At 43.7% G+C, this 16,215-nt stretch overlaps 1 protein-coding gene across 3 annotated transcripts; it reads right to left on the reverse strand.

Annotated features, from left to right (window-relative positions):
- Nucleotides 1–599: 599 nt before the first annotated feature.
- Nucleotides 600–16,206, reverse strand: CASP6 (caspase 6). 3 transcript variants are annotated; one of them, XM_024741914.1, is made up of 7 exons: nt 15,753–16,206; nt 9,770–9,809; nt 7,793–7,939; nt 7,279–7,355; nt 5,155–5,330; nt 1,872–2,031; nt 600–1,212 (listed from the first exon to the last, which is right to left on the reverse strand). In XM_024741914.1, exons 1-7 carry the CDS (start codon nt 15,796–15,798, stop codon nt 974–976), a joined length of 885 nt encoding a protein of 294 aa, XP_024597682.1. In that variant the 5' UTR covers nt 15,799–16,206; the 3' UTR covers nt 600–973. The 3 variants fall into 3 exon arrangements, with proteins under 3 accessions (XP_024597682.1, XP_024597684.1, XP_024597683.1); XM_024741916.1 differs by having other exon boundaries at nt 15,767–16,205; XM_024741915.1 differs by having other exon boundaries at nt 15,741–16,205.
- Nucleotides 16,207–16,215: the final 9 nt, after the last annotated feature.

Here is a 16,215-nt window from a genome sequence, read left to right on the forward strand (position 1 = left end):
ACAACTGAAACGGCACAGGCAAACTACTGCTTCTGAACTAGCAACTCACAAGTTTGTTATCAAAGCCCAAACTTTTAATCATATTCAGCCTCCAGCAGGTTATTAACAAAACATATTACTCAAAATTTACATATCATATTAGTAAGAACTGAATCTTAAAAGTAACATCTGGGAATTCCCTGGCGGTCCAGTGGTTAAGACTCCGAGCTTCCACTGCAGGGGGCACGGGTTCATTCGCTGGTCGGGGAACTAAGATCCTGCATGCCGCATGCCACGTGGCACAGCCAAAAAAAAAAGGTAACATCTATTATTCCACGAACGTGATGATGGTCTGTGAGTGGGACTGCCAGACAGTGTATAGTAACTAACATGCGAGATACTGACAGAATCAAACTTTGCAAGTGTGTAGCCTCTACTGACTAAGAGTTAACTGTGTTTTATATTTCTTCCTCAGAATGCCATGTAATAGTTCTTGAAGGCTTATTTTTTTTTAAAGTGAGAGTTAAAGTCCTATATAAAAAGTGATAATTCATATGTAGATTAATTTATATGACCAAGTAAAACAAGTCATCTATAAATTACACAAATGAGCAAGAATGTGAATTTGAAAAATTTAATAAAGAATGAATTTCAGATATTAAAGGAAAACAACGAATTATTAGGTTCAAAAACTTTTTTAAAAAGTCACAAAATACAAGTTAAATCAGTCAGGTATTTTGAGTAACCTTGCAGTTTACTACAAAAGTCAAGTACTACAAATGCTTGTGGATTTTTATTTATAGGAATTCCCTGAGGATTTCATTTCTACACATATCAAACCCCTTCACCATGTCCAATGTAAGCTGTTTTTTTGTAAAGTTCTCTCATTAGAGCTTAAGACATTTAAAATTGCTGTACCATTTAGACTGCTTCAACCTAGTGATACTTCTTTATATAAAAATACAGATACATAAAACAAAATAGCACCTATCAATCATTTAGATTTTGGAAAGAAATGCAGCTTTTTAGTTAGCATTGAGGCAAAGCAGGGCACCTGCTTCTTTCCAATTGCACTTGGGTCTCTGCAGATCTCCACTCGGCGCTGAGAAACTTTCCTGTTCACCAGCGTGAGGAGTTCTGTGAACTCTAAGGAGGACCCGAATTTTCCCAGCATCTCGCACAAATCTTGAATGTACCATGAGCCATTCACAGTTTCCCGATGAGAATAATAACCTAAAAAAGATAGACAGGAGAGCCCCTGAAGTCTTCTGGTCACTTACTGTGACAGAAAAACACCTTTAGAAAGTCTGAGTTCTTAAAAATCCTTGGAGAAGACTAAGATGTGCCGTGATACAGTTTTAAAAGTTTTCTCTGTTGACTATTCTCACGTGGGAAAAACGATTAATTCCATACAGTTCTATAAAAATACGGTTAACGCTATGTAATTTTCTCCATTTCCTGAAAATTCCCAAGATAGTAGTAACCAGGCAATGATTTCTGAGACACGCGATTGGAAGAAAGAAAAACATGAAATTACTTACTGCCAGAGCAGAGAACAACTGTCACCAGAATAGTTTTGAACGTTTCCCGTGAGCGTTACCACAGCAGCAGTGTCACCATCAGCAACTGACGTATTCTGCTGCTGCTATTCAATATAATTAGCCTTGTAGCTTTATTTAACATCGTTCTCAGGAAGGACTTTTCTATAAGGTATTTTATCCTTTTAGATATCACTCTGATCACAAGGCACAAAGAAGTCCATTAAGCCTCTGAGCTTCACGACCAAATCACATGCCCCATTAGAAAGACCTCAGCCAAATCAAGCCAAGGTGAAACTTACAGGAACGTAGCCAAGAAAGCCAACTATACGTTTGTATTAAACACCCACACACCTTCTGCCACAGAGTAACACATGAGGAAGTCTGCTCCAGCAGGAAGTGCATAAACTGAGGCTGCATCCACCTGGGTTAGGTTGACATTCAGCTTGTTGGTCTGATGATCCACTGCATCCAAAGGGATGACGGGCACATCGTGCTGGTTTCCCCGACATGCCTACGAGACAAGGAGGAAAATCCCCTCCTTTACCTACCTATTCTTCCCAATGCTTCACGTTCACAGCGAATGTGTGCTTCAGCACGCCTCCACTGCAACATCAACAGAAGCCACTTTACAGGCGCTTCAGAAACAATGCATTCAGGTTTAGAGCAGGCCAAAGCCGACAGGTTTTTTTCCTACTTACGTTTTCCTATAGTTAATGTTGATTGAATGGTACACTGTAAAAGGGAGAGCATCTGTGGTTTTACAGTTTCTTCGGGATTACCCACACCATGGCACCAAGAGTCACCCTTTCTTTTAATAGTATGTGCCTAAGTGTTTCTATATAATCAGGTAATGTATTCCCAGATTGGGTTTTCCTTGCCAAGCGGCCACCATAAATTGTTAAGGGTCAAAATGACACCACATGACCTGAGAGGACATCTATTAATGTGCCTCCTGCCTTTTGCTCCTACTTAAAAGTGAGGGCTCAAATTCTCACTAATTCTGACTCACACAAGGGCTAACATTAATTTCTACTCAAATAACTATTATGGGCTGCATTTTGTCCCTCCCCGATTCATACACTAAGGAGTTCAATATATAACATATAACCCCCAGTATTTCAAATGTGACTGTATTTGCTGATATGGCCTTTAAAGAGATAATTAAGGTAAAATGAGGTTCTATTGGTGGGCCCTAACCCACTATGACTGGCATCCTTATAAAAAGAGACCAGGACACAGACATGCACAGAGGAAAGACCATGTGAACAGAAGCCACCTCCCAGGCAAGGAGAGAGGCCTCAGAAGAAATCAACGCTGCTGACACCTTGATTGCAGACTTCTAACCTCCAGAACCGCAAGAAAATACATTTCTCTTGTCTAAGCTACCCAGTTTGTGTACAGGCAGACCTCAGAGATATTGCAGATTCGGTTCCAGACTACAGCAACACAGTGAGTATCGCAATAAAGTGAGTCACGTGGACTTTCTGGTTTCCCAGTGCATGTAAAAGTTATGTTTACACCATGCTGTAGTCTATTAAGTGTGCAATAGCATTATGTCTAAAAGTACAGGCCTTAATTAAAAAATACTTTATTGCTAAAAAATGCTAACCGTCACCTGAGTCTTCAGCTAGTCATAATCTGTTTGCAACAGTAATGTCAAAATCACAGTCACAACAAATATAATGAAGTCTGAACTATGAAAATAACCAAAACATGACACAGAAATGAAGTGAGCACATGCTGTTGGGAAAATGGCATCAACACAGGGTTGCCACAAACCTTCAATTTGCTTAAAAAAAAACACAAAACCACTATCTTCAAAGTGCAATAAAGCGAGGTATGGCTGTACTTCGTTCTGGGAGCCCCAGTAAACTCACTACAGTGAGCTCTAACAAGAGGCTGCTGTAGTATTATAAATGCATTCATCAGTTCTGAAATGGCTGAAGAATTAGAAGCTTTAAAAGAAACAGTTCGGATGGATTTCAGAGTTATCATATAAATAGAAGATCCCTAATATCCTATTTTTTACAGGGAGATTTTGATCTTACATAGTATTAGCAGGCTTATTTTCAGACCTTATTTTCAACTGTCTTCCTAAATGGAATGTAGAACACATGGAACTCAGTGTTCTACTGCAGCAAGAACAAGAGCCAGCCTTTACCGGGGGCCTGCCGTGTGCCAGGCACCGATCGAAGTGTTTTTCATGTTAGGCCAGATCGTTTTATCCTCTCAGCCACCCCAGGAGCCAGTGCTATTTTATCCCTGTGTCACAGATGAAGAAGCTGAGGCATAGAGAAATGAAATAACTTGGCAAAACATTTTCCTCCTTTGTGGCCCATGAGTTATTTCCAATTCTCCTGTCTGACAGTGCTGGCCGCTCCCTTTTTCATGAGCAGTCTCACCGGTCATTTCTTTTTTTTTTTGGCTGCGTTGGGTCTTCGTTGCTGTGCACAGGCGGGCTTTTCTCTCTAGTTTTGGCGAGCAGGGGCTACTCTTTGTTGCGGTGTACGGGCTTCTCATTGCGGTGGCTTCTCTTGCCGCGGAGCACAGGCTCTAGGCGCGCGGGCTTCAGTAGCTGTGGTGCGTGGGCTCAGTAGTTGTGGCTCGCGGGCTCTAGAGTGCAGGCTCAGTAGTTGTGGTACACGGGCTTAGTTGCTCCGCGACTTGCAGGATCTTAGTTCCCCGACCAGGGATTGAACTCGGGGCCCTGGCAGTGAGAGCACTAAGTCCTAACCTCTGGACTGCCATGGAATTCCCTCTACACTCGTTTTCCAGGCTATACTTGACATGCGGAAACTCATCTACTCCCATGCCTTCCAGTACCACCCACCCATCCCCTCATTACTCCCAAACTTATTTCTCTAATCCAGGCTGCCTGTCTCAAGTTCTAGACCTGTATCTCCAATGACATGTCTCACAGACACCCCAGTGCAGCTGTCCAAACATGAAACCATGGAGTCATCCTTGACTTTTTTTTTTTTATAGCCCCCCTACTCCCTTCCTCAAGGTACGGCAGGGTGTGGAACGTGGCTGTGTCCTCCATGCCGTTCATGGAAATAGAGGATTGCAGCCCTGGAACGTGAGGAATTCTCTTTTTTGTTCAGAATCCTTACTGAGGTACCAAATGATGTTATTCAAGCCCCCAAATATTTTTATCCCTAATACCAGTTTGGCAGTGGGTAACCGCATCTTGGCCTAAGGGAAAATGTGAAAGGACGAAGATGTGAAAGGACGAAGCAAGCTAGGACTAGAAGTCTTTATGCCCACATTCTTCCCACCGGCTAGCACGCTCTCCAGCCCCCAAACCAAACCTGGTCTGAACAGGTGGCCCTGCACTGCACTTGCCCACCAGCAGATGCTCGTCCAGCGGCTCTGCCTTGACACTGGGCTGGGCCAGGGAGCAGCACATTCGTTATTTTGAGTCATTTCCAATGTCAATCCAAATAAAGATACCGAGAATCTTTATGTTAAGAAAGAATTACTAACAGCTCAAACTGCGACTCTGGCTAGGATTCAAAAAGGGCCTTTCCGATTTACTGGAGAAAGTTACTTCCGAAATCAGCTTTAGTTCTTTCTAGTCACATGTACAGAACCATGGCCTTGATAATTAAGACTATAACATAATCAGTCTTACCTGAATGATAAATATCTTGGGTTTTCCAACCAGGCTCTGACACTTGTCTCCTTTGAACAAGCCAGTCAGTGTCTGAATTTCAATCTTGGCATCATATGCATAGATGTGGTTGCCTTCACCGTGACTCAGGAAAACACACAAAAAGCAATCAGCGTCTGCATGGCTAGCGGTTGATGCTAAAAAGGCACCCAAAAGTTATTCAGAAATGAAAATAAGGTGCTTCTTATCTACATCTAAAAATTTTATTTCCTAATATTAGAATAAAGTTACATACATACAGTTGAGGGAGGGGGAAAATGTGTTATTATAATATAAAATGTCTGTAATGAAACACAACTTATTTTAGTATTTAATCAAGCAATAATTTATACCATACTATATCTGATTTTTTAAAAATCCAAATTATTACAGTTCAAAGTAATAGAGGTGAACAGATTTTGTTAGCTCTCCTAAAACACAGAATAATGACATGGAAAACCTAAAGGGATTATTGTGGGGAATGCCCTTAAAAGATCCAAGTCATTTTGGCAATATAAGTTTCTTTGAATCAGCAGAGACCTTCTGGAAAGACCCAAAAACTACTACATAACACCTCCCTATGTGTCGCTGCACCTCCAAGGAGCGCAGCACCTTCACTGTATGTCCGCGGCGCTCAGAGCTTCCGAAAGAGTATTAAGACAGGAGAGTGATGTCCTCCAAAGCTGAGGAGCAAGCAAAGTAGAAAACCTGGTAAGCAGCCAGTTGAAATTATTTACAGGTTAAAGAAGAACTCTGGTATGAGGTTCCTTAAAAAAATTAAAAATAGAACTACTGTACCCTGCACTTCCACTTCTGGGTATTTATCCGAAGACAACAAAAACGCTCATTTGAAAAGATATATGAACCCTCATATTCGTTGCAGCAATTATTACAACAGCCAAGATATGGAAGCAACCTAAATGTCCAACAGTGGATGAATGGATAAAAAAGAGATGTGTATATACAGGGGCTTACCATTCAGCCATTAAGAAAAGAAATCTCGCCATTTGCAACAACATGACTGAATCCTGAGAGCATTATGCTAAGTGAGGGAAGGCAGAGAAAGACATGGTCTCACTATATGTGGAATCCAAAACGCCAACCAGCAAGCAGGCGACCCACCTCAAAGATGCAGAGAAAAGACTGGTGGCTGCTGGGGCAGAGGCAGGGGTGGGGTGGGTGTGGCCAAATGGGGGAGGGGGCAGAGGTACTAACTTCCAGTTACACAAATACGTAAGTCCCGGGGACGTAATGGACAGCATGGTGACTGTAGTTAACAATACGGTATCGCATACTGGAAAGCTGCCGAGAGGGGAGATCTTCAGAAGTCCTCATCACAAGAGAGGACAGTCTTTGTAAGTATGTATGGTGACAGACGGTCACTACACTTCCTGTGGTGATCGTTTCCCAGTGTATGCAAATATCAAATCATTATGCTGTATACCTGAAACTAATGTTATATGTCAATTATACCTCAATTTAAAAAAAAAGAGCTCGGAAGAAAGTTTAATTATGTAGATGTTATAATAGTCCATTGACAAACTACTTAAAAATCCATGACATGTAGTGATTATTACAAACCTAAGTTGTTAATTTACCTACTACTGCATAGTGATGTAGAAATTAAGAGATAATGTAGCAGGAATGTACAGTGGAGAAAGGACAGCCTCTTCAATAAGTGGTGCTGGGAAAACTGGACAGGTACATGTAAAAGTATATAATGTATATAAATCAACAGTATTATGAAGCCAGTAAAAAACTTGGGTATAAAAGGAGTCAATTAAAAAATGACTACCCAGCATCTGTAGTATTTGCATTTTCGGCTTTTAATTGCCAAATGAAAAGATCATTTTATTCATTTCTAGAGTAAGAGACTGTAACTAGTGGTATATAGACCGTATCTTTGGAGGCACAATACTTTGCAAAGGTCTCTAAATCTGGTAGGTAACACAATCAGAGAGGTGCAACCAAAACCTATAACCCATGCTAAATTAATTGACAAGTCTTCTTCACAGTACGGTTATTTGGACCTGTCTTTACACAGGATAATTGAAAACTACTCAATCCCATCAGAGGAATATGAATAAGAAAACTATTGACACCTACCCTCGTGAATTCTGAGCAGTAGTTCTTCTGCTTTAAGATCATCAAAGCATCTCACTTCAAATCCTAGATCTGAAAACCTGGAGATGATAAATTAAATTGGATGTTAGCTAATGAGCTTTTCAAAGCTGCCACATACCCCTAATTATTTAAGGAATCTATACACATTTTTATGACATATAAATTGACTTTTCTTTAGAGAGAAAGAAAAATCAAATATGACTGATCATTTTCCTTGATAACCCTCGGTAGGAAGGGATTTATTCATGATAACTGATTTAAGTTACAATACTGCCATCTACTATGCAGATAGACAAAACAATGCAAAGAATGTTAACATTTAATAGAACAGGATTAGGGGGGAAATTCAGGCAAGTTTAAGGGAGGCTGTGCCCAAATGAGGTTCATCCTCAAATACTCTTGCTCTGTCTGTTATTTCATCAGTGTGGACAAGTTTTGATAAGTAGTTATCACTTAAGTATCTCACCATCTCGACATATAGATCAAACCATACTACCTGCGCTTAAGACTGTCTCTGTCGGCGCTGGTGCCCTGCCTGTCTGGTAGGGTTAAGTGCCAGAAGAACCTCTCATGATTGAAGATTAAAGCAATTCCTCTCCTCTTGTGGTCCATTTTGTACGTTTCTGCCGGATCAAACACTTCTCTGTTTATGAAAAGTTTTAAAAACAATCACTTAAGTCATATTAAATAACGAGCTCCTCCAAGCCCAAGGTCAACATATAGAGTAGATAGAGGTCTGCTGCGTCCACCTCCTCTGCCAGGCGGACAGACCACTGGTGTGCCCCAGGGAAGCCTCCCAGCCACACTGGCAAGGAAAGTCCTGAAATATTGGGTGGGCCAAAAAGTTCCTTCGGAATTTAAGTAAAAGACAGACACATTTTCCATCTTCACCAAGAACTTTACTGAACAACATATTCACCGTCTTGTTGCACTACCTTCTGCCATTTTTCAAGCAACTTCAATTCCATCTTCTCAAAACTTTTAATCTTTTTGAGCAAAGAACTGTTCCAGGTGCATTTTACAGTCTACCAGGGAATTGAAATTTTTTCCATTAAGAGAATTTTGTAAAGACTGAAATAAATGGAGATCTGAAGGCGCAATGTCTGGTGAATACGGCAGATGAATCAGAACTTCCCAGCCAAGCTGTAACAGTATTTGCCTGGTCATCAGAGGAACATGCAGTCTTGCGTTATCCTGATGGAAGATTAGGCATTTTCTGTTGACTAATTCTGGATGCTTTCATCGAGTGCTGCTTTCAGTTGGTCTAACTGGGAGCAGTACTTGTTGGAATGAATCGTTTGGTTTTCCGGAAGGAGCTCATAATACAGAACTCCCTTCCAATCCCACCACAGACACAACATCACCTTCTTTGGAATGAAGACCGGCCTTTAGTGTGGTTGATGGTGGCTCATTTCTCTTGCCCCACGATCTCTTCCATTCCACATTATTGCACAGTATCCACTTTTCATCGCCCATCACAATTTGTTTTAAAAATGGAACGTTTTCATTACGTAAAGAATCGCATGCGGAAATACGGTCAGGAAGGTTTTTTTCACTTGCCTTATGTGGAACCCAAACATCAAAGTGACTGACATAACCAAGCTGGTGCAGATGATTTTCAGTGCTTGATTTGGGTATTTTGAGTATGTCGGCTATCTCCCGAGTGGTATAACGTTGACTGTGCTCAATTACTGTCTCGATTTGATCGCTGTCAACTTCAACTGGTCTACCCGACCGTGGAGCATCGTCCAGCGAACAACCTGCAGCACGAAACTTCGCAAACCGCTTCCGACACGTTCGATCAGCCACAGCACCTTCTCCATACGCTGCACAAATCTTTTTTTGCCTTTCGGTTGCATTTTTACCTTTCTTGAAATAATAAAGCATAATATGTTGGAAATGTTGCTTTTTCCCTTCCATCTTCCATATTAAAATGGCTACACAAAAATTCACCAATTTTGATAAGTCTTTTTTCAAATGCATGCTGATATGACGGCTGTCACAATACAATCTAACAAAATTGTTTTGAATGAAGTTAAAGACAACTAAGTGCTACTAGAGCCATCGAACGGAAAAAAGCAAACAAGCTTTTTGGCCCACCCAATATTCCTGTACCAACGGGTAACAGCAGCCATGCTGAGCACCCCTACGCCCACCCCAGTCCCTCTGCATGGGTGTCTTTCCTCCAGGTCTCCAGGAGTCAGCGACCAAGGACAACGGCCTGGCCTAGGCCTAGCCCCAGGGCCCATGCCATCCCAATTGTTCAGTATTTTGACCCTCAGTCTAGGTCCCTTCACAGCCAGGGGCAGCACACCTATACTAACCTGCACATCTACAAACCAACCCTCCAAATGCTAAAACCTGACATTCTCAGTTCTGCTTTCTAGCTCCCAGGTCCCTTTCTTGCTTTGATTTCTATAGGCTGATCATGATCAAAGGAAAAGACCTTCACTGGTAAAGAGCACATTTTTACCTCGTAGGGAAGGCATCTGTTTCTGTCATGTTTTGTTCACCTATTAAAAAAAAGTTGGGTTTTGTTAATATACTTTTTGACTTATGGTCATAAAACACATCAGGAACTCCCAGCTGCCTTGACTCCTATACTCTTAAGCCCCTTCTGTCTTGGTTAGTTTAAAGGTCAAAGTATGTGAGAAGGAGTAAGGGAGAAGGAAGGGAAAGTACTATGAATAATAAACAAATTAGAGTGGCATGGACTTAGATACACTACCAAATGTAAAACAGATAGCAAGTGAGAAGCAGCTGCATAGCACAGGGAGATCAGCTCGGTGCTTTGTGACCACCTAGAGGGGTGGGATAGGGAGGGTGGGAGGGAGGGAGATGCAAGAGGGAGGGGATATGGGGATATATGTATACGTATAGCTGATTTACTTTGTTATCAGAAACTAACACACCACTGTAAAGCAATTATACTCCAATAAAGATGTTAAAAAAAATAAATAACTATAAATTAACAGCTCAATTTTTTCTCACTCCCAACTCTTACATGCAAAATAAAACAGATTAGAAATGGAGAAAATTTTTTTTTTAATTTTTAATGGAGAAAATATTACTCAAACACATTCGTTGCAAAATATGTCTAAAGTAACAAATGTAGCTCTGTGATTATGCAGCTCAAATGAAATATGAAATTGCTTGATATTGCAGAAAATGTTTTTGCCAATATTCTCTGAAACAGAGAAGGGATTAAGTCAAGCAAGAGAACTGAACAGAGCGTGGTTAATACTGGATTACCCTGCCACCTGGAAGAGGTAGACGTTTGGTGGAGGAAACTTTGTGACCACCTAGAGGGGTGGGATAGGGAGGGTGGGAGGGAGGGAGATGCAAGAGGGAGGGGATATGGGGATATATGTATACGTATAGCTGATTTACTTTGTTATCAGAAACTAACACACCACTGTAAAGCAATTATACTCCAATAAAGATGTTAAAAAAAATAAATAACTATAAATTAACAGCTCAATTTTTTCTCACTCCCAACTCTTACATGCAAAATAAAACAGATTAGAAATGGAGAAAATTTTTTTTTTAATTTTTAATGGAGAAAATATTACTCAAACACATTCGTTGCAAAATATGTCTAAAGTAACAAATGTAGCTCTGTGATTATGCAGCTCAAATGAAATATGAAATTGCTTGATATTGCAGAAAATGTTTTTGCCAATATTCTCTGAAACAGAGAAGGGATTAAGTCAAGCAAGAGAACTGAACAGAGCGTGGTTAATACTGGATTACCCTGCCACCTGGAAGAGGTAGACGTTTGGTGGAGGAAGGGAAAGGGCAAAGGCTCAGACTTTGATCTCCTGAATGACACATGTGCACTTACGACCCTGTAATCGGGACCCTCTGCTCCTGACCCACGAACAGACTTCCCCGCCCTCGAGACAGCCTCTCACTGAATCCCTCTCTACTCCCGGGAACAGTGCTGTGCAACACAGCTCTCTGCAATGACAGAATTCCCTACACCAGAGCTGTCCCATAGGGCAGCCACTGGCCACATGTGGTCTTGAGCACTTGAAATGTGGAACTCAGTTAATTAGATTAATTTAAACGTGTGGCCCGTGGCTTCTGTACTGGACAGCACAGTCTAAGCATCTTCTACAAGGGCCCATACGCTCATAAATCTGTTTTTACCTGATAAACTTAAGAGCTTAAGAGGGGAGGGGAGAGAAGGTAATACAATATCAACAGTATAGCAAGATGCACCTCTCAGTTGAGGTCTTTGAAGGAAGCGCAACAGACCCTAAGGGTAGACTCCTACCCATCATCTCCTAGTCAAGAGGGTGGGGTCCCCCTCTCTCCTTGGAGTCTCTCCCTGACGCCTGACTGTTCTAACCTCGCGTTTCCTCACTAACAAAAATCCGCCCAGGGAGGGAGGATGAGGTGAGATGGGGAATTCAACTCCAGGGCCCTTTACCAGTCACTCTCAGCCTGCTCCTCACGTAATGCAGCCAGCATTCCAGCCAAGACCCCACAGCGGCCTTCCCCTTCCCCCTCCCCTGTGCCACAGGCCCCAATCAGTTTTTCTTAACCTTTTGCATCAGTTCCTGGCCTGGGTGATAAAATGCAGATTCCTCGATCCTAACCCTGACTTACAGAATCAGAATCCTGGGAAAGGTGACAATCTGCATTTTTAACAAGGTGATTTTTACTCACACCAAAGATGAGTCAAAAGCAGCCTCTAGTGCATCCTCCCCACGCTCCCAAAGTTTCCGTGCTACCCCACATCCTGCTCTAAGGTGGATACTTCATATTCCACACCCTGCTTTACTGGGAATACTTCCTACCAAGCAATCCTCTATCCAGGGGGACTTCCCTACTGTACAGCTGCTCTACTGGGGGATTTCCCACTCCACGCAGTGTTCTAAAAGGGATCCCACCGACTCCACCCACTGCTCTACTAAGGTTACATGGTAGCTCATACACTGTTCCACCAGAACACTTCCTCCTCCACACACATGCTGGGGCACACTCGACACTGGGGATACTTCCTACCACGCACAGTACTCTCCAGGGATCCACAAACTCCTCTACCCAGAATACTTCCTGTACCACACACCAGTCTACTATGAAATCTCCAGCCCTACTCCACTACCAGGGCACTTCCTTCTCCACACACTGCTCCACTGGGGACACGTCCTACCCCACACACTGCTGTACAGCTGATGCTTCCTAATAAGACACCCCTCTACTTGGGATGCTGACCCAGTGAGCACACGGCTCTCTGGGGGATACTTCCGACTCCACAGTTATGCCCAGGATACCTCCTCCTACACATCCCGTTCTACCAGGGTGACTTCCTGTGCCACACAGTGTTCTACCCGGGATACAGAAACTGCTCTACTCTGAATACTTCCGACTGCACACGGTGATAAACCGGGATGCTTCGTGGTCCACACACTGCTCTGCTACGGATACTTCGACTCCACGTACTGCCCTACCTAGGACACAACCTATTCCACACCATGCTCTATCCTGGAGACTTCCTACTTCACACACTGATCTACCAAGGTTACCTGGAAGCACCCACACACCGCTCTCCCCGGGACACGTCCTACTCTTCTTACTCTACAGATCACTCTACCCAGAATTCTCCCCACTCCACACACTGCTCTACGGAGGATACTTCCTTCTCCGCACACTTTCCACCGGCGATACTTCTGGCTCCACTCAGTGCTCGCCCGAGGATACATCCTACCTTTCCTACTCCACACACTGCTCTCTGTGACATACTGCTTACTAGGACGGGGCTCCACCGGAGCAGAGTTCCTTAATAGAGAGACCTCTTTACCGGGATACCTCCTCCTCAACAGCGCTGTGCCCAGGGACACTTCCCTCCTGCACTCAGTGCTCACCTAGGGCACTTCCTGCCCCACGCACGGCTCCACTGAATGTACATCCTACGCTTCCCACTCCACAAACAGCCATACCCAGAATGCTTCCTACTCCACACGCTGTTCTCCTGGGATACTTCCCACTCCACACGGCTCTATGGGGCATGCTTCCTACTAAGACTCCCCGCCACTCAGGGATGCTGCCCTTCTGAACACACTGCTCTTCGAGCGCATAAACAACTCCACCCAGAAGATTTCCTACAACGCACTGATACATCGTGATACTTTCTAGTCCACACACTGCTCCCCCTGGGACACTTCCCACTTCTGACAATGCTCCATTGGGGATACTTCTACACCCTGCTCTTCCTAGGCTACGTCCTACTCACACACTGTTCTAACTGGGATTCCTCCTGCCCCACAATTGCTCTCCCCCGAAGAGCTCCACACCCTGTCTACCGGGGTAACTTCCTGCTCCCCACACTGCCCTACCAGAGCAGTGCAGGGTTTTCTCTCCTTCCATTTTCAAAAGCTTTTGTTCCAGGATCCTTTTAATAACCTCACGTGCTTATCATTAAACCACTTATACAATAAAGAAATAGAACCACTCAAACTAAACACATGAAATCCATATCTGAAAGCCAATCACCTCCTTCACCCGCCAAGAACCTGCACAGGCTGGAGAGCACCTGAGTCTCTTCTGTGATGCCCAGAGTAGTGGCAGACCCAGCAGTTCACCTCTCCCAGCTTTTGCCCCTTGTTGGCTAGAGAGCCTAAGGCAGCTTGAAGTGTCCCTGGCGGAAGCTGTGCCAACTGGCCAGTCACCAAACTAACTCAAGACCTTGAGGGTGAAAGCACTGGAGAGGTACACCCGACTGGGTCTTTAAAGTTCCTTTTTCACAGTCTGAGGAAGGAGCTTCACAATTCTCCTGGGCTGGATGTAATTTATGCTGTGCGTCTGGGTCATCTCAAATACTGCCCTCAGCTTACAGACTTAGGAAAGATGGCCAGTTTTAAGTAGCTCGCTTTTAATTTGTTTAAAATGACATTCAATTTCAAAGTAAACAGATAGGACAATCTCAGTGAGGCATTTTTTAAAGTTTTTTGTTGTTGTTGTCACTGTTAACATGATAGATGTAGAAAGACACGGGGCTGTGAAAACTTCAGTTCTGATCCTCACAGGCTCTAACCTTCACTCTGCTATAAACAGGCACCCTGTATCCTGCAATACCAATTACTGACCAAGTCCTGCTGCCACTCTGTTCTAGCAGTTTGTTGAATCAGAACAGAAAGCTATGAAGACAGACATTACAACTGAGGTTCCAATACTTTTCCTGGAGTTGATCAATTTTACCCTGCTTCCAGAGAACATACAATGCGACTCTGTCGCAGTCACTTTAAACTGCATGTACCCAGCAGACCAGCTTTCAGGAAGGGTGTGCTTTAACAAGTACCATCGTACTGCATGAGTACAAACAAACTGGCTTTGTTGACATGGAGAAAATAAATCTTAATGAGGGAGACACCCTATATAACATTTACAAACTCCTGTTCATCGGCAATCTTTTCATCAAAAATGGTTCCAAAAAAAAAAAAGAGGTTCCGCCACTAAACCTGACTCTTGACCTCTTCTCCCCTCTCCTTGCCTGATTTAAGCAATTTTCCTCTCCACCATAATGCAACCACGACCTCTTTGCTCCTTAAACAAGTTTAATTTTTACAAAACCAATCAATCATTCCTTTTTCCTCCACACCTTAATCTGTTAATGCCCCCAGCTACCATTTGTTGATGGCGTGGCACTTTAGATAACTTTCTCTCACTCTGCTCCACAGGCCCTGTGAGACAGAGAAAGTGCAAGAGATTTGTCCAAGGTCAGTGCCCTGGAGTTGGTACTGAAGACCCCGTTCTGACTGTAGATTCCAAAGTCCCTACACTCCCTGTCACCATGTTAAAACTGCTCCCACCAGAGAGAGACCAAAAACCTTTCTAAACTGTTTGTTCATTTCTCCCAACTTCTTCAGCATCTACTGTTGTCATCTTCATTCACTGCAGTATCTATGAAAATCTACCCATATTCCCTATCAACAATTGATTAATCCTACTTTGAGTGACTCATGTCAGGCCTGGAACACACTGGAAAAGGGGTGGGGTGGGGATTGAAAAGGGAGCAAGTAGGAAAAGGAAGGAAGCCATAAAAAGAATGGTGGGCGACATGCGGTGACTAGCGGTCCCTCAAGCATCCTGGACCCCTGCCCCAGCTTCCCACCCCTCACCACTGGTTCCAAAAGGGAAATAGCCACTGGACCTCGCACTGTCCATCAGGGTAATGCCACTTCCTCCTGAACAACCATGGTGACTTTTACAACTTGCCTCTGGGGCAAAAGGCTTGTTTTGTGCGGCGAAGAATAAAAAGCTCTGAAATAAAGGCGCTCTGCATCGACTGACTGCCAGCGCTTCAAACCACCCCCCACGTTTTTTTTTTTTTTACTATGGCCAGAATTTCTAAACCTTATCAGTAAAATAATAAGTGGCAGGGAAGATCGTTCTAAAGCATGCGTTTAGCAGTTGATCATTTTGTAGAGAATAGTTACTGTGGCTTTAACTTAAATTCACGAACAACTGCAGGTTTCCTGGAGGCAGGAGAGCCATGGCGGCTGTGCAGCCGCCGACGCCTGGACTTCGTCTCCAGGTTCAGAGCGGGCAAGCCCGGGGGCCTCTCTGCCCGAGCACTGCCTCGGGCCGGTCACGCTCCATTGTTACTGCAGGCAACCACTTCTTTTAACTGAGAAGTGAGAAAACAAAACAAGATCCAACCTCCAAAAGTTAACTTTCTTATGACCAGGCGCGGTTAAAGTTTAAATAGCCCCGACGGCTAGAGAGAGATCAGCGCCCCGGAGGACAAAAGCGGCCAGAGGACGCCCCAGCGCTCAGCGCCGCCACCAGGGACCGCAACGAGGCGGCGGCGGCTAGGTTCCCGAGTTGTTTTTCTGAGCCCAGAAGCTAAGCTGCGCCCACCGGACCTGAGCGCTTCCCTCCAAGACCCTCAGCTTCTTCTGGCCGCCGAGG

This window comes from Neophocaena asiaeorientalis, unplaced genomic scaffold, assembly GCF_003031525.2.
Source record: "Neophocaena asiaeorientalis asiaeorientalis breed wild unplaced genomic scaffold, Neophocaena_asiaeorientalis_V1.1 scaffold534, whole genome shotgun sequence".
Classification (NCBI taxonomy): Eukaryota; Metazoa; Chordata; class Mammalia; order Artiodactyla; family Phocoenidae; genus Neophocaena; species Neophocaena asiaeorientalis.